Genomic DNA, 26,216 nt, shown 5'->3' with positions numbered 1-26,216 from the left:
ACAAATAAAAATGAATTGAATTGAATTAAAATTTAAATTCAGTGAAAAACCTTCTTAAAAGAATAAAGTTTTATTATGACATTAAAGTGGGGAACTAAATTTGGAATGGAATGTCAAAAATGTGTATATGAACATGATTGTCAGATATAATTTATATTTATAATAATTGAAATAACATTGAATGCATATTTATACAAAATGTGATAAGTTATTACTAGACTATTCTATATGACAGTGGAAACCAGGTGGTAATCCAAAAAAGTCTTTAAATAGAAACAGTAGGCTTAACCACACAGTCATTAATCCTTACTGGATATGAGCGCCTCTTCAAAAATGGCTTGATAGTTAGTTTGGGCTACCTCCCATCACTGAGAAGATGTGAGCTGGTTTTCCTCTTTTAACCTGACACGTCACCCAATGAGCCAGAGCGCACTGTATTTGAGATATTCTCTGTTAGATGCACTGAGGTCACACACGTCACTTTGTATAATGACTGTAAAACAGTGATGAGGCATATGTGTATTAAAATTTTCTCTTTATGGTCACAACAGTTTATCCCAGAAGATGCATTAAATTGTTGTTTATTTATGTATGTTTGTTTATGTATTTTTTTTTATTCTGTTTTATTTTATCCTTTAAGTGTTGATGGTCCTTATTCATGGGGAGCTTGTGTTCAGTGGTCTATTGTAAAAATCTTTAAAGGTCTTCAATTGGGGCAAAATGGTTAAATGGTAAGACTTGGTAAACACTATTCCATTTGCCACATTGTGTTTAAAACACAGCTGATATGGAGAAGCAGGTGTACACAAGAATGTCATGTTTCATTTTAGACCAAAATACAAAAAACTCTGTAGACTTTTTTGGCAGTTAGATAAATTATTCATTTCCTCAACCCCGCTGAAGAAATTGATGCTTTATATCAAATTCCCTCACATCACACACAACTGGCACATAATCTGATTAGTGTGCTTGAAGCCAAAGTCTGTCAGTAGCTCTGAATGTTTTTTAATATGTGCCCCTGGATGTAAAGCAAGCAATACTGTGGATGTATACTGCAATAAAAAAAAGTGGTACAACTGCAATCAAGTGGAAATCAATAAACAGCATATAACAGATGCACAAAATGTGTCTTTAATAGTATATTTCTAACACTTTCATGAAGGCTTCAGCTTAACATTACAGCTTACTTCAAGGTACTGTTCCCTCAAATCTTTATAAGAAGTAAGATAAATAAATAACATACCATAACATTTCATTTCCTCTGGCTTATTTGCTTATAATCTGGTTGAAAAAAAATTTCTGATAAAAACAACATCTCTTTGTTTTTCTATCAAAAAATACCAGTTTATGTACAGTACTAGGGTTAAAGCCATGGTGATTTATTTCTAAGACACTACAATACAATACATTAGAACTTTTCAACATAATTTCTAATCTATTAGGAGTACAAACCTCTGTTTTCCAAACAATTAAATGTAATTTTATTCTAAAGGCAACAATATAAATCTCTGATGTCACTGATTCTGCTATATTAGCTCAGTGTTTAAGATGTTAGACTTCTGATCAGAAGGTTGTGTTCCAATCATTGCACCCACAAACTTTCGGGGAAGACCATTGACCCTCAACTGCTCAGTTAAATGAGAAAATTGGAAGTGACCCTGTAAGTAAATTATAAAAACCTTGTAAGATAAGAGTGTTTGTCTAATGCCATAAATATAAATGGGTCTTCATTTTATTAATTCTGGAGTTGTAATAACAAATATACTAATATTTATCATAGTAAATAAACTTAGTAGCATATTAATGCTTCAGTTTAATTTAAATAGTCTTACATTCACTGTAATGGGGAGAGATGGCAGAGTGTTTATAGCTCAATAAATTTGTCACTGTACTACTGGCTGGCTCTTAAATAAAGCCCATAACAAAACCACTCCTGAAGATCTGACACCAACTTCCTAACAAACTAGGACATGTGAGGACATACATTTCAATACTACATTTTCTGTACTGTATGTGTGACAAATGAAGGCTTGATATCTTCTTTTGAATTAGGATAATTTGTTGTCTCTCATGGCAAAATCTTGGAATTTACCAACATTAGTATAATGTACAAATGCAGGGAAGTGTGAGTAACCAAAACTAATTTTTTTAGCAAGACTGCTCCAGTGTAGTGAAAAAAACAAGCTAATGACTATAGCTTTGGTTATTAGGTTTTCTGTCATGTCTATCTGTACCCTTCTATTAGAGTTATTGTTGGAACAGTGCTCTTTTTTTATTATTTATTAGATAAGATCCTCCCAACATAACACATCTTGATTTAGCAAATTTTTCAAATATTGAAATCTATCAAATTATGAAGAGGGAAGTCACAGGATTTCAATATGATTTGGATTTGGGCTCTCCTCTTTATTGACATGGATTTGTACTTTGGATGGTTATTGTGCTGGAAGGTGAAATTACCTTCATTTTTCTAACAGAAAGGTTTTGTGCTAAAATAGAATGGTATTTGAAGCTATCCATGATTTCTACTATTTTCATTGGAACCTCAGTCCCTGATAAAAAGAAACAAACCCATAGCCACCACCATGCCTTACCATAGCTATAGCGTTCTTTGGGTGGTACGCTGTCTTAGTCTTTTACAAAATATTTCTTTTCGAATTATGCCCAAAGCTGTATACTTGAATGTATAAACGTATGTTTAGACAATATGTTGGTATTAGGTGATGCCACTTTTGGCAAAGGGATTATGTACATGTTCTTTGAGCTTTTTATAAACCATGGCTTTGGCAGTCAAATTAAACCAAGCAGTCAGTAAAATCCTATTAATACAGCTGATATTTATTTCAGGTTAATCAGAATCACTTCATTTATGACAGCTGCATGATAATTACATTAAACCTTAGCTCTGAGCACAGTCACATGCCTCATTATAAAAGAGCACACTTCTGCAACCACATTGTTGTAAGATTTAGAGTTTGTTAGTTGCTGTTTTTTTCATAAAATGTTGTTAAAAAAATTAATACATAATTATAGAATCTTACATTTATATATATAAAACATTTTTCATCTTTTTCTTCTTTAATAAATAAAATACCACAAAAAAGTCAATTTTACAGCTGTAGGCAGATTTTTTTTTCATATTCACTGTAACATACTGTATAAAGAAGAGAACAGAAACAAGTCAAAATCAGAAGAGACCAAATAGTAAACAAAAGAACCCCCTGGAACATTTAAAATTGTATTGCTTATGTCACCCGTAGACACAGGCTTTGTTCACATTACAAAAGAATGTTTCCAATATTAGGCTACAGGAGATCGAGTATTACGTCACGTCTTTGGTACAGTAGCACCAGAGAGCAGCAGGATCTAGCCTTCTTGTAAACATTCTGACTACGGAGATGAAGCAGCAGAGGAATTTGGTCGCTTTATTTGGTCATGGCTGAGGCTGAAACTTCGCCTGCTCTGGGAGGCAAAAAGAGACTGTAAGCTGGTTACATTGTGAACGTTGATATAAAGAATTCAGCCGGGAGGTTTAAAACAGATGTGGGTTTATTGGGTCAATGTGGTTACGCTATGATATGTTGAATAGCCCTGGATCAGAGTAATGCAGTAATTTCAACACTAGGACTAGATCATCTGTAGGATTAAACTATGCTTAACTATGTTTTTATATTTATACATTGCCCACTAAATACACACACCCAAACACATATACACACAAATCTAAATACCTGCAGGGTACACTGAGGTACGTTATATGGACGAAGGTTTGTTTGACCATAAGATTCTTATGTGCTTTCATGAACATCCCATTCAGTCCCTATAAGCTGTTATAATAACCTGGGAAGATGTTCAAGTAGATTTGGATTTTGGATGTTACTTGTGAAGATTTGTGCTCATTCAGCCACAACGACATTAGTAAAATCAAGTACTGATGTAGGGTGAGGAAGCCTGGGGTGGTGTCAGTATTCCAGTTCGTCCAAAGGGTCTTCAGTAGGGTTGAGATCAGAACACTATTGCAGATTACTCAAGATCTTCCACTCCAACCCATGTAAACCATATCTTCAAGGAGCTCACATTGTGCGTAAGTTTGGGCCTTCCAGTTTATGTGAAAGCAAAATTTAATGCAACTGCATTAAAAAAAATCTACTTTGGGTAAACAGCTTAGGTAAGAACCACACATGGCTGAAATGTCAGGTTTCCTGATACTTTTTGTCCATATAGTGTACTTTAGTTGGTAGACCCAATTAAACTCATGCTAAAGCTAGAAAATATTTCTTGTATAAAATAACAAACTGATGGGGCCAAGTAAAACCAATCTCTTTTCAGTATTTCACATTGGCGCTACCTCAAACAAGCAAAGTACTCATCAAGTAGCATAGTATCATTTGGTCAATATTTTAAATCACATCGTTATTCACAGTTCACACAGTCTTCAAAGGAATACTCGTACATATTAAACGCATCTTTAGCATATGTATGATGACCGCAGACAAGAATTCCTAAATGTATTTTTTTTTCTGTCCCGAGAAAAGCTTGTAAAACTCAAAAGCAATCAAAGCTCCAAATCTGTTTAATGTACCCTTTGAGAGATGCGACCCAGCAGGACTGACATTTCAAAGGGAAGAATTTGTGATTATGATTTGCCAGCACAGTTGGCTTTAATCACAGATAGATCTCTCATAATCCTGAGGAAATGATATAACCAGAATGAGTTTTTATTGTAATGCTGTAGTGTTACATACAACATGTACAGCACTGGCAGGACATTGTCTCCTGCTTTACTTTTGAAGACATTTGCTTTGAATGCATGTTTGATCACTGTACATTCAACAACTGCCCTTTACATATTGAGTGAATTTCACTCAATCCCCCCAACAACACAATGATGGAACCTTGTGTTGTATTAGGGTTTGCGATTTGGAAGGGAAATGTTAGCCGATTTGCTTGCTACATATGACAGTAAGCAGAGAAATGGTTTTGTGGATATCATGGCACCAGGGAAAGGTCATGAAAGATGACCATTTGCCAAGAAACTGAGAAATGCTGTGGCAGCATCTAAAGGGGGCCTTTCCAGATACACTCCCCCCCTCTTCCTCCTCCTCCTCCTCCTCCTTCTCTCTCTGCCTCTGTTCTGCACTTCTAAGCTGCCTGTCTATTTATGGTAGAAGGCTTCCTTAACCTTTGAAGCACAGAGGAATTCAGCAGGTTGGTTCAAAGCCGCTAATCATCCGGCCCTAGTTTACTGTGTTCAGTAGGTGATAACAGCCTCTTGTAACACACGGATAAACAATAATCGAATGTGCTACGTGAGAAATTAGCAGGTCTATACTATGTACCATTTCACACAGGGAATTCATCAGTCAAGATAACTGTTTAAAGAGAAGAACTTTTATAAACATTTTCTTTTTTAACACTTTTTATCGTTACAGAATACAGTGTATCTCTGGGATCTGCTAGTTAGTCTTTAATCTGATGTGATGGATAATTCCACTCTGGAAAATATCTTCTGAGGCAGATATACATACAATTCATGTGTTTATATCACACTCTGTAAAGATATGTAAACAACACTGACTAAAGCTCTGTTTGAGTACAAGGTCTAGCAGTTGAATTAGATTTGTTTAATGTAAGATATAATGAGATATACAGTTGAAGGCAAATGTTTTCACCCCCCACAATCTACACCATGATTTTGGATGTACATTTATTTTGCAATGTATTTTAATTTCAGAATAATAGATAATAAAAAAAAAACAATATATAAAAAAAAGTGTATGCTGCAACAACATTTAAGATTCAGGACAAAACTGAATGGAAAATGATTTTCTAAACAGCATTTGGACTCTCACTATGACTAAAAGGAAAAAATAATCGTTTTAATTAAATCGGTACCGCATGCGAATCGAGAACCGATTGTGGAAAATATTCTGCTATTACCTATCTAGTTATCATCAGAGAAAATATAAAATAAAATGTCCCCCCCACTATGACTTACAGTTGATTTGAGTGATATAATAGATGCAGTGCATGGAACAGTGTTAGCACTCTCATGCACTGCACAGATCTAACTGATCCGTTGCTTAATCAGTCACTGCATCTTCAATAGTCAAGACCTCGATTGATGTCATCGTCAAATCGGTCTCTCAAAAGCTTAACTTATGAGATTTTACAGGCAAAGCGCTGTTATGAAAACTACGACGTAGTGTTTACGTAAGCAGCTACCAACTTCAGTATGTGTACAGATTTTTGGAACAGTTGTAACTGAAAAAGTATAATGAGATCCTTGATGTGAAGGTTTTCACAGAGCTGTGTGTATAAATGTATGTCGGTGTGTGTGTGCTTGGCAGGCCTGATTTTCATTGAGAATGTGATACAGTATGTGACCATGTTTGGTAAAAGCTGTGCAGACTCTGACCCAGCCCCATTGACCAGGACTGTGCATGCAGGACTGGATTCAATCAGGGCCTGCTTCACTACCTCACACATGCCTCTCCTCCACCTCTACCTATTCCTCCCCTACTCCTTTTTTCTCTACTGCTCTATTTCTGCCTTTAGCATTCTTCTCGTTCAGCCCAAAAGTCTTCATGTTGCCAGTTTGGCTTCTCATTTTACAGGCAGCTGACTGTATAAAAGCTTTCTTATGGTAAGAATGTTAAGGAATTTTAAAGCGTGGGTAAAGTCCACAGCCAACGTTTAAGACGCAACTTTCAAGGGGTTGTCCTTTTGGGTGGGACTCAAAGCATGATGTCACCAGAATCTCAAGGTTTATTCTGTATCTGTTCATCACATTATTGTCTTCTTTTGATTCATTGGTTAACATGCTGTGCAAGGACACTTATAAACAAAGGATAATGCATTTGTCCTAAATAGGCTACAGAGTAGTTGGACTCAACATCATTGGTGTGAATCCTTGCAAGTGCTGAAGGAAATCAGACTGACAATCGTTAGCATTACATCACACTGCAAGCGGCGAAGAGTTCCCCCCCGATGCAGTTTGGTCATCAACCAAATGCTCATTCTGAATCAGCATCACTGAAAAATAGTCTATTCAATCAAATAATTTTTTTTTAAACGACAGTTTCAACAACCAGCTTTTGCGTATGACCCTTGTGCTGCTAAATCACTTTTAATATGGAAATAGGTACTTATAGAGCCAATAAGAGCTCTATAAGAGTCAAAGAGAAATTGTAAGGCTTTATATAACAGTGACAGACATTACACTGATAAATACAGTGTGAAAAAATGTATACAGATGTTTGATGAGAGTAAAGTGCTCTTCCGCTGCATTTAATTCCAAAGCGTTTTAGCCGCTGCTTGTACGGTTGTACAGACGACCCACATGATCATGTCGCATTAACATGGATGTAAACCGAAGACAAAATAAAATGGAAACACTTTGAGTTTTCAATGCCCTGGGATTTATTGAAAAGCGACACTTTCAAGTAAGACACGACCGCCGTCATGTTGTAGTCATGCTGTTTGAGTTTGGAGACAGAGGCTTGCAGTGTCCAGTATAATTTACACTTTCATGTTAAAAATCCTGCTCAAAACAAATGGGAAATATACATGTTACAATAAAAGACGATAAAAGGGAGTTAAATGCTAAATGAAGTACAATCATTATTATTCTTTTTATACTTTTACTCATTCATTTTCATTATTTATTATTGCTGGCTTAAGTCTTGAGATTTTTATTCCACCAGAAATACAATTACTTTTCTTCCACATTCCATATATAATCTGATTACTCTGGATGTGCCTGGCCATGAAAACAATTGCACAACGTGAAAATCACTGAGAGAAACTCAAGATAATCGAGAATAATTATTTTTATATTTTATGCATGCAGCATGACAACATTTCATTGAGTTTTCTTTCTTAAGATGCAAAAAAGTAAAAAAAAAAAAAAAAAAGAGATACTAATACTAATGCCCTGTGCTAAATTTACAGCTACTGAAGGCTAGCTGTACCAGGTGTACCATTTAAATCTAGGAGATGGCAAAGTTAGATTTTGTCCCAACAATAGGTGATTGAGAAACATGAACATAAATCTCTCCCCCATAACTGAAACGCATGCCTTGTGCAAATAACAACTTAAAACACTATCATCCAAATACTATAAGGTTTTCCGTTTCATTAATGCATTGTCTACACTTGTACAGAAATGTACACAATCTCCAGTAGTGATTTCCAGTCAAACGCGGACAAACTTGCTCTTCGTTCCGAGCAACCCCACACAGGTGCTTTCAAGAGAAATCCTACAGATGCTACACATCGCAGCGTGCAAAATAGCATCGCTTGCCCTCTGTACCGCTGGTCGAACCGAACCATTGCCCCACAGTTTATGTCGAGAGAAAAAAAAAAAAAGGAAAAAAAACATTTGCTCTCACAGCTCAAAACAAGGTATAATAATTGTACCGATTCTAGTCACAGCTTTAAGTACTGAAGGTCTGGAAAAGACTCTGACAGAGGTAATGCAAGGCAATGAAACCCTCTCATGACCCCACAGGATGTTCTGGCAATATTTCTGAGTGCATAATTATATATAATTCCAAACATTTGGGAGCCATACATGCTTTTTTTTTCCAAGGCAAAATACTGACTCTCATTCGGGTTATATTATCTTGTAATACAAAGGAAAGAAAGCACTGCATCAATTAATAAGACAAACAGGAACCCCGTATTCATAACTCGGTATAAATTCGCTCAAACAGAATGAATTTTTACGAAGGTACTCAACTAAGTAATGTGTCGCTTCCAAATTCACAGGAAAAGTAGCAGTCATGCTTGGTGTTCAAACAGATCTTAATATTTCTAATAGGAAGCAAATGTATTGCCATGTTTATGCATTGTTGGACTCGAACGGTCCACACTGTTAGTGAAAGCTGCACAAGTGCAGGCTTGAAGGGTCACAATTCTGCACAGTTTCCCCTGCTGAAAAGCGTCTGATTCAACTTGCCAGTAAATTACCACGCTTAAGAGATGTTTAAAAGCAGGTAAAACTGTTGCTGGACCCAACAGTCCCACATTTGAGCATTACTTAATAGTAATTCATCATGATCATCAGTAATCATGATTTCAGCAAATATGACTTTAGGATTGATACAATTTTCATACACTCGGTGCCGAACTTAAACGTCCAGCATTTTTTTTTTTTTGTGCTTAAGTCAAACATGGACTTGGTGGGTTAAAACGGCTCTATCAGCATATACACGTTGGAAATAAAAATTGTATGTACATCCAGACTGAATACATTCTGAATAAAAGACACGTCAGCTTGTACATGCTAGAGCCATCAGCTCAGCCAGCTGAAACGGATGTACCAATTAGATGCACTGGCTGGTAAATGGGAGCACCATGAGAAATGACAAAACTCTCACCAAGTTTGATATTCGAAAAATATCATCTAGTGAGATCAATCCAGGGGGGAAAAAAAGTAATGCTGAGGGGTTTTCAGCCAAGAATGACAAGATTGCCTGAAGCAGAAGGAAAAAAATGATAAACAGCACTGGGCTGAAAATCAAGCTTAAGTAAGCACCTAATGCATGCGTATACAGGCTTTATGAAAGCATGACACTGCCTGAATGAGGTGACGGTGAAAATGAGCATTCCGCTGGCATCGGAGAAGGCACCTGCAGGACCTCTTATTTCATTTTTCACACCCCATTAAGTGAAAACACAGTGCCAGAGCCACAATGGTTTGTGAAAGGTTCCCAGGGAGGCATGGACAGTATACCAAGCATACTAGGTGCAGGGAATCTATCAGATTATGACATATCAGGATTGGAGTTCTTGCTGCGTCTATTTCAGTCAGTAATAAGAGCCTTGTTGCCAAGAAAGAGAGGTAGAGATGAGATTTTGAATGGATGGATTAGATCTGAGGATACAGTGGTGGCTGAAATTGACAAACCTGGTGTGGCATTAAGAGAAGCTGTAAGCTTTTAGTGTTTAAAAAAAAAAAGAGAGAGAGAGATATATAATGGGCTAGACACTAAAAGTTGGGCATTCAAAAAAAAAAATTATTTATCAGAGATAGTTTCGAAGTAAAAGGCTCCAAGACCTGTAAGTAAGAGGCACAGTGGTGTGTTTGAGTGAATGCTCACTGTGTCTAAAAACAGGGAAGACCCCACGAGGTGGTACATCTGTCAGACAATTGACAAGTAAATCTATACAAGGTAGCATTCATAATTCAAAGTATCTCTATGTTCCATTTCTGGTCCTTGGGTTTTGAGGCACTTGTGGCTGAAGCAATAGAGGTCTATACTGGATGCTTGTTGATGTTCATTCCCACAGTGCCTCTTAATGATCTTCAACCCAGGCAACAGAAAACACAATCCACACACTCTCTTTCTCTCTCCATTGTAGAGCAAGCTCACAAATAAGCAGCATGTTTCTGGTCTGGCAGGGAAGACTAAAATCTAAAACCGTGGTTCAGTATGCCACTTTTCGATTCAGTCCCCTGCTTATGGCCTGCGTTGTTCAATCCATATGATTGTTGACATGATTGAACTCATCGGCGCTCGCCTTGTCAACCTTTTTCTTGCCACTCGTTCCAGTGATAACCCTGTAGCAGCCACGGGCGATTTTGTACATCCATACGACGTTTAGCACATCCAGACAAATGCAGGAGACGATCCAGGCCACCTGCGCGCCCAGGCCGAGCCTCTCGAAAGCGGGTGTACCGAAAGTGGCAAACACTTTGACCCAGTACGGCGGCATCACAGCGATGCGCACCAGGAAGAAGGCAATGGCCATGGCCACACCGTTAGCCACCACCAGCCTGTGAGATCGAGGGTAAGCCAGCGACTCAAAGAACCACCTGGAGAGAAAATAGTTATAAATTAGGAACAGAAGATATTTGTATTTTTCAACGCAGCTAATTCTAGAGAATTTCTTACCTTTGGTTCACAAATGGTGTTGATAATTCCGAAATAAGGCGGAAGTTTGCAAAATACGGTAGCACCCCACGTGTCTAGAAAGTTGGACCACAATGCAAAAATTTTAGACTAGACTTAAAAATGCTAAAAGGTCTAAATGAACACTGAGCACATCAGCTTTTTGGCATTCCATACTGAATGACTATGCATACCAGAACATATCCATATGCATAGAGTGCCGCCAAGTGGTGGCAGACAAAAAAGCTGTCTCCCATGGTGCTCCAGTTGCAGGCTAGCAGCAGAAGGTCTAAGAGATGGAAGAGGTGTGGAGATCAGCAGACAGAATTTATTTCTGGCTATATAATGGTAAAGCCTGAGTGAAACGCTTACCGTAAAGCAGGTAGCCACACGTAATAGCGACATTGAGCTTCACCAAATTGGGATCTCCCCTACAAAGAAAAACAGAAGAGAGCAAAAAGAAACAATACTGAGTTAAGGTGGAATTTGACAATTAATACAAATGCATCAGCTTCAATAGCACATATAAAATTATATTAAAACATACTTCAAGACAAAACTATATCAGTCTGGTTTCTTTATTTTTTTTAGTATTACTTTGTCTTTGAACTGACAAAATGTACTTGCAAATCACCAGGAGAACGTATACAGAATGTACATAAAAGAAAGCAAAACTTAATCCCTAATCACATATATCAAAAAATGACAAGCATTAGGCTGCACATGACTAGCTACTGGTGTGTTTTCTGAGCTCCCTTCCAGCTCAAGCAGCTTGTTGACAGCCCTTTACTAGACAAGGCAGGGTGTGCGAGTGTATTGTGCCTGGCCTGCCAGCTGCTCTTTGCGTTAGAACTCGCCCACGAAACTCTCTAGGAAAAAAAAACACCAGATGATGTAATACCTGAGCTGATTTGAATGTCTTTCAGAGAAAGGATTTACCACACGTGTTTTTCTCTCTAAGATTCCCACTAAAACAAAACTAAAGAAAAAATACATATATTCCATAAAGTTGTTCTTCAGAAATAACTAACATATAATAACATTAATTAGGCAGAAAAGCTACCACTCTTGACTTATACTAATAGTAGGCTGTGTAATAGGCAGTGGGGAGACAGTCGTCTAGTTTCAGGTTTAACAACTCATCTTGTGTTGTTTCTCAACTGTGTTTAATTCAGTAATTGTGATTTCCATGTGCACACAAAGTAGAACTAATGCATATCAATGATCTGGTTTGCTCAATCTTAAAAGTCACCAAAAAAAGGACCTAAACAATTTGTGAATTGGAAAAGGGAACCTCATCTCAACCCATGAATACGGAAACGAGGTCCACTGTGATGCACATGCATTTCTGACGTACAGACACGATACAACCCACAATTTTGCTTTCCTTTTCCCAATTAATGCAATACCTTACAACAGAACAGGCTCTGTATACTGCAGGGACAATAACTGCTTTTGCAGCGTACATATCGCTGTGAACTAAGATTTAATTTATAGTATTTGCTGAAACAAATGCACAGAGCTCAATGCCAATGGCATAGCTCGAGACGCCAGGCTTAGTCCATCCTAGTGTACTAAATTTGTATGCCAGAAATGCTCTTAAAATACAATTCAACCGGGAAGGAACTCATAAAAGAAAAAGCATTTCAGATATTCGTTTGGATCCATTCCAAAGTCTAATCAGTTAATCTGTTGGTTACTGTCTTAATTCCATATAAAACCTACGGGCATTCGATGCCTGCGATGATTGCGCAACATCTCGTAAGACAAGAAAATCAGTGGGACACTGGCTTACAGGATATTTGTCATATAGCAACATTTCTTTAGAGTTGTTAACGAAAAAGAGCAAGCTGTATGCAGGTGCGAATGAGGACTATAATCAATAACATTAATATTAAAAAATATTAATACATTTATGGTACCGTATAAAGTTTCTACAAGCCATATGTACACAAAGTACAAAAATCCAAAATTATTTGCTGTTTCTATGTGCAGATACGCTGCCGCTCCTGCAGTTTTACTGGTCAATACAAATGCATCATGTCAAAAAAATCCACCTGACCACCATAAATACTCCCCCATATACCATCTGTCTGTTTCTGCTCTGCTGTTACTGGAGCACCCAGTTGTGCCTGACACACACATTGCTATTGAAAGTGTGTAGGTGTAGTATTAAGTGAAACATGCGTCAGCCTGACTGTGATTTGAGATCAAATAAATAATTGAATATTTTAAGTACGGAAAAAGTCTATTGTACTGTGACAATTATTAGATTATTTCTTAAATAATTTTTTTTCACCTTGTATAAAGCCTGCTATTGCCTTTCCATATCAAAATCACTTTGGATTGCACTTTACTGTATAAGTACTGCCTTGCTCCTTGGTTTGTTTTTGCATGCTGGGACTCTTGTGTATAGCCTGTAACGTGCATTCTTGATAGTAAAATGACTCTGTAGTCGATATACAGTAAGTGGCAGGTGTCCAGTAGATAAGGCTGTGTGTGAAACCAGACACCAGAATGAATGCCAGGTTCACTTACACCTGTGGATGATCCAAATGTCACCTTCACTGACCTTTTTGACCCAGTGAAAAAGAGAAACTCTTTCTGTCTGTGCTTCTCTAAATCCATATCTGGTCTGCTCTCGCTCAAAATCTCATTCTCTCCCAGATGGAAACACAAAGGTTTTTACCCAAAATCTCAAATCAATTTACTTCAACATATTAACGTCTAAAGGCATCTCTCCTTTTTTCTTTCTATGCATGTACACTCAAATTTAATCTGATGTTTGTCAAGGACACACCCGAATCAAGTTTCCGCCTTTGTAACGACAACAATGACAAAAGATTCTATAAATTCTTCTGTCACTGAGACTAACACACATCCTAATTATCCAGTTCTGTCAGCAACCAATATCAGACATACTGGAGCTGCAGCACCCTGTGTCAATCTAAATAAATATTATAGCACAGCATATTATAGCATTAAATTAAATTTGATTTCATAGTACAATAAACAATAACTCCATGTCTGCTTGGTTAGTAGTATTTCAGACTTAGAAAAAGCTGTATCTTTCACCTACCTAATTTACAATGGTGTACCATGTTCAAAAGTCCTAAAGTCTATTTGGACGTATCCGAGGTCGTTTTGCTTACACACATTATCATTACATCAGCATGTTAAAGCATGCTCTTCCTCCCAAGCCAGCTTCATGCTCATGTAAGCGAATGTGTATTTCTGTATTTGTGAATCTTGTAACTCTCTGGGAATTTCATGTACCACTTCCAGCTCGCTATGGGACACCAAAATCTCTGAGCCGTCTACATGTTAAACAATTTAAACCATTGTATTTTAAATCTAGTGTAATTAAAATAACTCTACACCCATGTGTCATCTTGTATAGATTCTGGTAACACGGTTTAGACTTCCATACTAAACCAGTATGACTTGATTTGCTTCAAACTACAGACAAATGCACAAACTTGTAATCAGGCCATAAGAATGTGGAGAAATCTTTTTTTAAATCCTGAAATAATGTGGTGCTCTAGACACTTACCTAAACCCAACATTCCTACTTTAAACTTAGTGTACTTGAGGGTTACAAACTGACTGATGGAAAAACTTTAAAATCCTCCTTACAATGTGGAACACAGCAGGACTTCACCATGGTGCCTCCTGCACAAAATAGTCCCGCTGCTACACAAAGCAGGAGATGGAACGTGGAGTTTTCATTTTCTATGGTGCCAAATGTAAGTAGACCGACCAGCTTTGGCTAATCTGAGATGAGGATGCGTTGTCACATGCTACTGAACTTTGACAGAAGTCAAATGTTCGTTGGCGTTATCTGACGGTTTCTATCACTGTGTTGCGACAGATATGATAAAGAGCTTCACACAGTAACTGGCCTTGTAATCCTATTACTAGTTTTGTACAGGGCATTGATTTCTTTTTTTAATTAACTGCACATTCACAAAAATGAGAAAGTCGTTAATAATAATAATAATAATAAACAAACAAGCAAACAAAGATCTTCACGAAAATCTTCTTATATTTTTGTAAATTATAGTTACTGCTAAAATAAAATTGACTGGCTGGATCGAAATAAATGAAAGGAGTGAGGGACATTTTTTTCTTCTTTTAGTCTCTTTAGCAATCCCTAAATTTGCCTTTTCCCAAGAAAATATACACTTTATATCCAACACATTCTCATTCCACAGTCATTAATCCTCCTTTGCCCTCAACCTTCACTGTTCATGGAATGTTTTTCACTAGATTTTGAAACGTAGCTGTTTGTGCTCATTCAGCTACATGAGCATTAATGGGGTCAGGCACTGACATTAGGTGAGAAAGCCTGGGGCATATTTAGCATTCCAGTTCATTCCAAAGATGGGTTGAGATCAGGGATCTTTGCAGGACGTTCATGTTCACACACACCAGCCTTGGCGAACGGTGTCTTCATAGGGCTTGCTTTGTGCACAGGAGCACTGTAATGGTGGAACAGGCCTGGGCCTTGTAGTTCCAGTAAAAAAAAATGTAATGCTAAAGCATATAAAGATGACCTGGGAAATACAAAAATATGGGTATGAGCAAAAGCACTGAAAAGCCAACAAATTTTGGCCATATAGAGTATATGTGGTTGTATACATTTTACCCCCCTTTAATGCTAGGAAAAACCATAGAGCTTTGTTGCTGTTATGCAACAAATATATACATTTTAAAAGCAATGCATCATTCAATACAATCAGCACTATATTAAAAAGTCTGTCAGACCTGAACATTTTCCAGGAAGTGGATACATGCATCACTCAAGCGAATCACTCTACTAAATATTAACTGTCAGCATTTTCAAGAAAGAAATGTTCACCCGGAAACGTAATACAGAACTAATAAGTACAAGTGTATATACAGAAATCTCTCACTTTGCATGAATTATAGCGACTCAGTTTCTTACAGTTTTTCTCCGCTGCTTTGGAGCGTTTCTCAGATCAGAAATGATGATCAACCTCCACATCATTGAGTCACTTGTGCACACCATAAAAGCATAAATTGTTGCTTTGATCGAATTGCGAATGCTTTTGTACATTAATCGATTGTGTACAAGTGTCTACTGTTTTCTACATTATCAGTTGTTTTTGTCATGTTGATCAGAAAATATTATACTGGTTTCACCTGAACAGTTTACCCCCAAAACATCTCGGCATCAGTTCATTATATAAGTCATTGAATGCAAAATGGTTAAACCAGTTGTCAGAATCTGTGAAGCTTAAATGTCTATTAAACTATTTTTTGTGTGCGTGTGTTCCGAATTGATGAATCGTGCAGATGAATCTTGAATGTCACTAATGAAGCGAGTGAACGGAATCAGATCAACCAATGATCAACCGTTTCTCTAAAACAGGTCAAAGGTAAATCCTTTGAACCTTTATTTGGCAACAAAACACAGATTTACAATTTCTGAAAATGGACAAGAAATGAACGGACACTAATACAGTACAGTAAAAGTGTGAATCCTGTTCGGTCTATTGCACTCAATATAAATCAAATATGCAATCTAATAAATACATTTGTGCTGCTGAAATTCAGAGGCCAAACAGCAGAAATTCAGCCTTGTGCATTTTCAATCATTGTAATTCAAACCACAGTTTATATCAGGAAATACTGAAATTGTGCACCGTCATGCTGACAACATGACTAAACATTATGTGTGTGAACAAGGACAAAGGGACTTTTTATTCTAATGGGAATGATATGCTCATTGACACAAATACTTAATTTTGAGAGATAAACTGAAGATTTTGAGCAACGTTCAAGCTTTTGAAATCTAATGTATTGTGCTGTTTGTACAAATTGTTTTGACTGCACTTACTGGTTTGCAAATATCAAGGATGATTCGAGAAATGCTCCAAAGCAACTGCGAAAAAGTGTAAAGGCACTAATACTTATGGAGTTGAATGCAATATAATATTCACTACAAAAAGCTAAACACTAGTCTTTTGCAATAAAACTGTACTGAAATACAAACAGAAAAGTGCGGTATGAAATCATGTCTACTGCTGACTGAGTGAATACATGCTGTCTTTCATTAGCCAGTGATGTGACATGTATTCACAGGATTGTGTTCACAAAGACAAAAGAGAAAAGATAGGAGGAAAATCTCAAGAGACAGGAAGGTGTGGGGTTGTGAAGGAAACCTTGTTCAAAAGGGGAAAAAACGCACTTCAGAACTTCATAGAATCAGACACAGAAGAAGAAACGTCAAGACAAAAGCACAGACGTGCAGAGACATCTGTTAGAAAGCAACGTGCACGTGCATATAAATGTATTAAAAAAAAAAAAAGAAAAATCTTTTTTTTTAAACAAAGCAAGCTCTACTTCTCTACTGAAGGTGTGGTGGTGGTGATGTTAGGGGTTTGACTGCAGCCTCCCTACTTCCTTCTGTCTCTCATTTTTTGCCTCATCAGCATTTACTGGCTGAGGCAGCTCTTAGGCACAATGAGACAAAGAGTGGCGGAGGACAAAAGGGGGTGTCACGTGACATGAGTGCGAGAGAGGGAGTGAGAAAGAGAGTCTGGCATCTGAGAAAGAGCGAGAGCCAGAGAAAGAGAAATGGGGAGGCTGTTGTGTGCTGTGAAAAGGCACGTTGTTTGCAGAACTAAGAGCTCTCTGATTCAGAGGAAGACAGAGTGAAAGTTGAGAGACCAGTCAAGAGAGACAGCAAGATGACAGAGGTGGAGGAAGAACCATATGGGAGAGTAATCCAGAGAAGCAGCAAGATCAGAAGGATAAACAGACATGGACAGACGGTTAATAAAGAAGGTAGATAAGCTGGAAGGGGGGGGGGACAGGAAGGGACACAGAGAGATTGGGGAAAAGAGGGAGTCCACAACGGAGACATTACCATTCTTCTCTCTCAGGATGCAAAGATGCAGACCAGACAGGCAGCAGGCAAAAAAAGAACAGAAACAGAAAGGAACAGAAGAACAGAAACAGAGAGAAAGACAACAGGACAAACAAATATGAGAGAGCCATACTGTGCTTAGAGAGGTTAAGACACACCTCCATAACTACAGCCTCACAATGCCGGAGCACTCTGAAATACCCATTTAGGCGCATTTTCACTGCAAGAACCTTTTTCAGGAACAAAAGGATTTTAGATGTATTTTCACCTGAGGAGCCAGCACCTATAGTTCTTGGGTCATAGTTTATTTTAAATAGATACATTTTAGATTAATAGTGGCCACAAAACAAGCAGGTGTGCAGATTCATGAATTTAGGCTACTAGTCATCTCTATATTGTTAGCTATGCTTTACCTGTGCTCTCTTTAGTTGGATCAACATATGGGGTTTTGTTCAATTTGTTCAACTAACAGCAAAAAAAACTTTAATGTACAGCTGCAAGTAAAATACTTGGTAATGTATAGTTTCAATTACAGAAAATCCAATGTAAATCAATTATATTCCTTACACTGCTTTTGACACTATTCTCATTCACATTCTTTTCTCTAAACGACACCTGTAGACACTTGCCGCTGCCACTAGGAATGATATTGAGCACAATTTGCAGTCTGCTTTAATCGTTCCTCGTTGTTGTGTCCTCACATTTCTATGCAGTTCTCAATGATTATAGCTTAAAATCTGTTCCTTAAAAAGAATCCCAAATCTCAGTGGAAGCACGCCTATTCATGTAAAGGGGAACCTGTCTCACTGAATAGTCCATAGAAAACTATGATCTATTCAAACTTTAGGAATCTTTACAGTTGGTAAATGAGCAATAAACTATTATGACAATTCAAATTTTGGAATCTTTAACAACAATTTGAGTTTTCCACACAAAAAAAAAAAAAAAAGAAAAAATGCTCAATGGTAGAAATTGTTTACAAACGCTGCCAAATTAGTCTCAAGCTCTCACTATATGCTTGGTGGGTAATGGTCAGTGTGAAGAGTGTGAAGATGAATGAGCAGCATTCCCCTTTAAGCTCCTTGTCTTCCTCTTACCAGACTGGATCTGCGTTCACGGCGTCATCGAACCACAGGATGTAAAGGCAGAAAAGCCCGACAATCACAGCGTGGACAGTGGACACAAGCCTAAGGATGTAATAAGAAGTCAGTATCTTGGAGACAGGCAAAGAGGTTTAGTAATCCCATCAGATAGCTGATCAATGCAGTGATGGGGGTATGGAATAGCACTGTGTCGACTCTGGAGAAATCATGCGTTTATTAAAAAAAAAATAAAGGCTAATTACATTTTCCTCTGCTGTACCCAAGGTTTCAATAACAGCAGAGAAAAGTGAGAGCATTCCTTCTTCCATAGTATGAAAGAAGTAGGTTTGACAGTTGCTTTTCGCAGTTCACTACAGTGTCACGAAAGCTGCAACTGTGCTAAAAAAAGACTGAGTTTGCACACGTCTGCTAGGAGGAGTAATGGAGAGTGGCTTAAAACTGTTTAGAAGATCAAAATGTTTACTAAGCACTACACAGATATATGTGTGCTCAATGCAAAGGTGTATGCTCTCACATTTCATAAATACTGTCCAGGTTTTAGGTGAAGTTTATGGGTCTCACTTTTCAAAAATTCAATCTTGCTTTCAACAAAAACCTCCACCTCAAACACACAAAATGTTTGAATGTTGAATATATATATATATATATATATATATATATATATATATATGGTAATTCCCATTTCAAGTTTGCTCTAATAATAAAAGGTAAGGATACAATGGCAACCAATGATTTAAACCACATGTAGGGGGACAACAAAAGTGCACAAACTTTCTCACTAATGTTTCCAGTGACAATGAACATTGCACTCAAATTTCGAGAATGCAATGCAGCCATATGATACGTTAAGGCAGGAACTAGACTTAAGACAGTTAATGATTGATCAGATGGTTGTAATAGAATAAAAGTGTAAAAATCTGGACGCAAGAGAACTGGACACACCAATGCACAAAAAAACACTCCTGCATCGTTCTCTTTAGGTAGAACGGAAGTAAGGGGGTTAAAAATAATGCAGCGTTCATACTGCCTTGTAAACAGTAATGTGCTTTTTTCCTTGATCACTTATCCAAATACACAGATTTCACTTATAACTGTGTAAAGTGACAGGTTGTGGGCGTTAAATCTGCCATTGTTATCTTTTGAGTGCTTCAGGAGATACAAGTGTACCTTTTAGACCTTAGACAAAGTATCAATGCGAGACTGTGACACACGTTCAGCGATGCGCACAAAGGGAACCAGAGTTGAGAGTTGATGGTGCATGGCATATTATGGGAACAACTATGATTAGCACACCGACTGAACGCGAACAGGTTCAATTTAAACACATTCAGAGCAGCATAATGATGTACTGATGTTATCTTGATGAATGTGATCTATTATGTTCGGGTTGAGCCATTGTGTGTGTGTGTGTGTGTGTGTGCACGCGTGTGTTTGTACCTGGAGTTCCACTCGTTGAGTTTGTTCGGAGGGAGTTTCCCATAGCCCTGTGTTAATGCAGACGACAGTAATGGGCTGACTCCGGTGTAGAACAGCTGGAACCCGATGAAGCTCCCAGCCACCACGTACAACTCTCTTGCCTCCATCACTCACCTGCATACACAAATAGTAAGCACTTGTAAATGTGTGTTTTTACAGCTGTTTTATTGTCTGAAATCACTGAATTCTAACAACTGTACATTCTCTATTGCACTGTAATCCAACTGCAGCAAAACAAACATTTTTGCCAAAAAAACTACTCGGACTGGTTCAGCCAAAAAAGTAAACATGTTACTGCAGTGGGAGATGAGAACGCACTGAGAATGCTATTTAAAAGTTGTTGTATCTAGGTAAAAAAAAAAAAAACACTTCTTTGAGGACTGCGTTCATAGCAAGTCCAGAGATCTGGACTTGGTACAGGTTTCTAAAATCAGATGAACAAGTTTAGGTAAAATACAATGCAGAACTTAAGCGGTGATTCTCCAGGTGGAATGACATCATTTCCGACCTCAGCATGTTCAACAGACTGAATTTAAGAAAATGGATGTCCCTATAATCATACTGTGTTATTTACAAACAACGGATATTTTTTTTTCCAAACAGCCAATTGTAAAGTTTTAGATGCAAAAAGTGAATATGTCTGTAGGTTGATTAATCAAAAGCTATTACTTTGTATATTTGTATATTATAGTAGTATATTTGTTATCCTGTGTGCAAAAATGCTGATTTGACGTCAGTCTGTACACAGTGAAGGAATGCAGATTTGAGAAGAAAACAACTAGCTGACTGCAAATATCTGGTGCCATTTCATGTGACAAAAGACATGGCTTCCATTTACTCTGTCAAATAACAAAAGCGTCACTATTAACAGTGCCATCTACAGCAAACTATGCTGATTTGTTGCTATTTTTCATATTCTGATACATAAAAATTTTACGTAGTGAAATGTATCCACAATTTCATCATGCAAGAACTAAAAAAACCAAGCAGGTGGCAATTAAGAATCCTTTAAAAGGTTAAACAAATGATTGTTTTTGCAATAATCCCCATCCTGAGATAAAACAAGGACAAATACTGCACAAGTGAAATTAAAAACAGACATGCTATGTGTGTACTGTTATAGAGAAGGGTCAATGTCTTTCAGTTTACTCTGCAAAGGTTGTGTGCGCTCTGGGGTTTCTTCAGTTTATGTTCAAATTTCTTCCTGTCTCTCTCTCTGTTACACACAAACACATACAAATGTGTGCAAATCCAAGCACAGTCTTTTACATTCACTTTTACCTCAACTTCAAAGCCATACTGCTCGAGCACATTAACGTACGGGACAAAAAAAACCACGCTGCACTGAGCTAAAGAATAATTCTGTAATAACAATAAGATGCACATTGCTACAAAAGTCCGATTTCCCAACATGCTGCATTTGCAGGCGTCTTCCAATCTACAAGGCTTCGACTGAATTTATTCATTCACAGTTTTCTTTATAATTGGTCCCCGTTTAATTGCAGTGTTTAATTCCATCAATATGATCAGACAAGACAAGAAAGAAAATGATCAGGATTTCCACAGGACGTTCTTTAGACTGGCCAAAGTCCTGTGTTGCAAAGTGCCACATAATCAGTCTCTGTCATTGAAACAATGTGCTCCCTTTCCGAAATCGGATTAAAATGCCAGCATTAACAAGGAGCAACACATTTTCTTCTAAAAATGGTTTAAATAATTAATCTAGCCTGGTATGCAGCTGAGAATGCACTAACAATAGGCCATTGATTAAGGTGCATGGAAAGACCAGTGATCAAATGACTCGCCGCTATTCTTTCCTTTATCACGAAACAGACACAGTGTTGTCCCTTACAGCCCTTAAGACAAAAGTCCACCATGGTTATTACATAGTGAAGCAAAAAAAAAAAAACTCCCAACAGATTGGGCTTGTGCAACATTATTGCAGGTAGAAATGTTTGATTTGTGTTATATAAACAGTTACATTTTGCAAGATATGCTAATAAATAAAGAATAAATAAAAGATGATGCGAACGAATCACTGATACGAATGCAAGTACACCCATCTATTTTTTGGACTTCTCATGCCATATTAAGTGGATGGTTAAGGTCAAGCTGCACCACAATGAGCTGCAGATGACTTTAAACAGGGTCGGTATCAGGAAGAACCCGAAGTACAGTATAGAATATCATGATTACTTCAGACGTTTTTTTAAACCTCTTAGGCCAGAGAGTGAAGAAATAGCAAGGCCTATGAATGCACTGATCCAGTCAGGGCCTATACTGGGCTCAAAGTGCTAGAATGGTATCAAATTGGTTCATTTTACAATCTACATCACTTGATTGCATTTCTGCTTTGAATTCATTACGGTGTCCTGAATCTGCAGAATCAGGCTTATGAACAGACAACACATCTTTAAAGATGTAAAGAAACCACGATCATGCTGGGAATGGTTTGCTGGACTTGAATGTGATGTTTTGCAGAATGGTCGCAGAAATGGAAAAGATTACCGCAGTCATTGCACGTCTGAAGGTCCACACTTACAGAACCTGTGGAACACCACAATCTCTCTATGGCTGGAAGGACAAAACCATTTTGAATGAAGCTCTTTCTGTATTCGTGCTCATCACTAGAAATTCAGGATTCATGAAGCCGGTCACGTGATCCACAGCATACTGACTGCTGAGGATATTTCCATGCATATTTCAGGACACGTACAGTACATGTCTACGCAGAGCACACTGTAATTGAAATGCCAGGGAATGCGACACTGATAGTTATGCCTGCGCGTATATATACACACACACACACACACACACACACACACACACACACACACACACACACACACACACACATTTCTAAAGCTGTAAACGGGTGCATTCGTGCATTCTCCATATCCCGTTTGGTAGGTCTAAGATAAGCGCAAACGTGAGGCGCTGGATTGGCAGTGAAAAACAAACACACACACACACACACACACACACACACACACACACACACACACACAGACACACACACAGACACACTAACCACAGCCGCAGCAACAATAGAAGCATAGCTGAAAGATGTTGCACAATCAGAAAAAAAGATCTACTATAATTCCTGTCACGTATCTCCCTTGAATAATATCGACTTATATAAGAAACCAGCGTGATGGAGTCGGTCTCGTTACCGGTTCGAATGGCGAGCAGATATATGAGAAACAGTACTGCTATATAGTGAATGCTAGCTACCTGGTGTCACTCAGCATAGGTCTTTCAGAAGCAGCTCTCGGTCCTGTCTGGCTCCTGTATCTCTTCACTCCTCAAACTTAGCTAGCCAGTCAGCTAAAAGATGGAAAAGAAAAGAAAAGAAACCCCCCAAACACATACAAAACATCCTTCATGGCAAACCGGAGAGAGTCGCGAAACCCCGATCATGCCTCATGCCTAAATACATGATATATACATATGTGTATATATACAGCTTCTCTTTTAGTTAGTATTCGTCGCGATAGCACACTGGCTTCTTTTCTGCAACGTATTGCCAGCTTAGGCTAAAACGTTTCGAGCTAACAACACACACACCCCGCCTCTCTGTACACACACCCCGCCTCTCTGTACACACACCCCTTCGCCAGGCCAATCCCACTGCATATACAAGGAGAACTGAAACACAGGCTAGGGCTGAAGCCGCATACTCCCGCACTAAGTAGTACGCTTGGTGCTTCTAATGCGCACTCTTTTGCCACACTGTGTAGGGCGGAAGTATGCGGTTTCAGAGCTTGCCACGCACAAGCACAACCAGGCTCAAAAACAATAGCTGAGACGAATCCCAAATCATACCTGATCATCATCCAGGTCCATACTTACATTTTTTACGTTCCGTAGAAGTACTATTACACTTTAGTTTTTTTTTTTTTATTAAAGATACCCTCATCGTGAGTGCATGAGTACAGGTGTTCTTATTAAAGTGGACACTGAGTGAATGTGTATGAAATATAGTTTTAATTAGCACTTTTAGCAGTAATGAGCAACAACGTATCTTGTACTTGAAGGGTCATTTGTCAAGAGTTATAATTGTGCCAAAAGAATAGATTTTAAGTGGTGGCCAGGATAAAGGGTCAAGAAACGACCATACGTGAATTACATGCTACTTTTTAAGAAAATAATGATGAATGGCCCCACCATCATTATTAGAAAGAATCTGGGCATGCCAAGATAATTAAAAAAAAGATGGGCATTACACAGATGGCTGAAGAGAGATATCAAGAGGGTATATCTGTGTGTCAACTGTGTTTTTGGGTAATTCCATGGAACTGCCTTGCTTTATTTCTGCTGAATTGTGTCTTGCTCTTTGACACCACAACTCTGTATCCTGAAGTTCCTGCCTCAGGAATAAGGTGTCACTGCTTCAGTTAGCTCCAAAGAGTTATAATTATTGCACTAGTCATACAAAAAGATTCCATCCTCGTCCAGTCTTTTAGGAACCTATCATGTGCCAGCTGTTTAATGCTTTAAATCATGTGGAAATGGGTCAAGAGCTTGGGTCAAATATTACAATGAAGAAAAATGGCGAAGAGTGTGAAGTGAATGAAACTGGTTTTAGTATTTCAAAAACTCATGGGATTTTCTAGAGAGATATTGGGGTTTGGGGGGGGGGTTTCTAGAGTTTATAAATATAAATGTAGAATAAAATATACATATACAATGATATAAATATAATTCTATATTTATAAATATAATGCAAAATGCAAAACGAACAAAAATCCTCCTTGATCGTGGGTCTGCAGGTGACCTTTTTGATGACAGAGATCAGAGTAGAATGTCCAGACTGCTTTGAGGTGACAGGAAATCTAAAATAATTCAAATAATCAATCTGTACCACTGTGTTGAGCAGAAAAGCATCTGATAATGCACATCTAAATCAGCTACAACAGCAGAAAAGTTGCAGTTCCTGTCAGTCAAAATAGGAATCTGATGCTATTGTGGGTAAAGTCTGAACACCACTGAACAGCAAAAGACTAATAAAAGACCAGGCGATTTATTTTTTCATGTGATTGTCAACTATCCAGTCTCAGTGCGTCTGTGCCTGCAATATCCTTAGATTCCTTGTTGCTTGGCTCAATCTGGCCATTTTCCAGTGATCTCTCTTACCAAGGTATTTCAGCTTGCTGATTCTTCATTCACTGGATGTTGTTTCCAGGCTTTTTCCAACTCTAGAGGCTGTTGTGTGTAAACAATTCCACACCACTAATTCAATTAACCAACCCATCTTTTATAGAAATCACAATTTTTCTGAAGTTTGACATTTATATATAAGCAACTGTACAGACTTTCCCATCAAAGTACATGAATAACCCACTGTTCCACAGATTTTCTAGCCTTTTTAAATGTTCATTACAGGGATGAGGGCTCATGGCTTCAATTTGCTCCATAAAGATATCATCATTGTACTAGTTGTAAAAAAAAAAAAAAAAAGTGTAAAGAAATAAAGGCCATTTGAAACATTATTCATGCTTAAACAAACACAGCTGGACCAAGGTATACCTGAAACCATATTCAAAATAAGCTGCTAGACCGTATGCTCTATAATCGTTGATGCTTAACTGCCTATTATGAATTTACCATGGAGGTAAAAATTCTTGATCAGCTCATGATAAGCTCTATAAAAAGACAAAAGGACAAAAAGTCAAATTTTATAGCCTTCCCATTTAATTAATGAATGTAATTAACATTAAATAAAGTTACTGTTTGTACCAATAATGTAAAAATGTAATTCATTTTTACAATCACATTTTTTTAATTAATTATTAAACCTATGCATATAAACTTATCAACAAATTCCCTTATGCATAGTTAGTA

At 37.7% G+C, this 26,216-nt stretch overlaps 1 protein-coding gene across 2 annotated transcripts; it reads right to left on the bottom strand.

Annotated features, from left to right (window-relative positions):
• Window positions 1-7,398: 7,398 nt before the first annotated feature.
• tlcd4b (TLC domain containing 4b) lies at window positions 7,399-23,922 on the bottom strand. 2 transcript variants are annotated; one of them, XM_046866345.1, is made up of 7 exons: window positions 23,607-23,922; window positions 20,334-20,486; window positions 18,891-18,980; window positions 11,271-11,329; window positions 11,093-11,187; window positions 10,902-10,975; window positions 7,399-10,822 (listed from the first exon to the last, which is right to left on the bottom strand). In XM_046866345.1, the coding sequence occupies exons 2-7, from the start codon at window positions 20,477-20,479 to the stop codon at window positions 10,483-10,485; spliced, it is 804 nt and encodes a 267-aa protein (XP_046722301.1). In that variant the 5' UTR covers window positions 20,480-20,486; window positions 23,607-23,922; the 3' UTR covers window positions 7,399-10,482. The 2 variants fall into 2 exon arrangements, with proteins under 2 accessions (XP_046722301.1, XP_046722300.1); XM_046866344.1 differs by lacking the exons at window positions 18,891-18,980; window positions 20,334-20,486; window positions 23,607-23,922 and adding an exon at window positions 17,794-18,880.
• Window positions 23,923-26,216: the final 2,294 nt, after the last annotated feature.

The sequence above is a fragment of the Silurus meridionalis genome, chromosome 14, assembly GCF_014805685.1.
Source record: "Silurus meridionalis isolate SWU-2019-XX chromosome 14, ASM1480568v1, whole genome shotgun sequence".
In the NCBI taxonomy this organism is placed as follows: domain Eukaryota; kingdom Metazoa; phylum Chordata; class Actinopteri; order Siluriformes; family Siluridae; genus Silurus; species Silurus meridionalis.
This window is presented reverse-complemented; position numbering and strand designations above follow the sequence as displayed.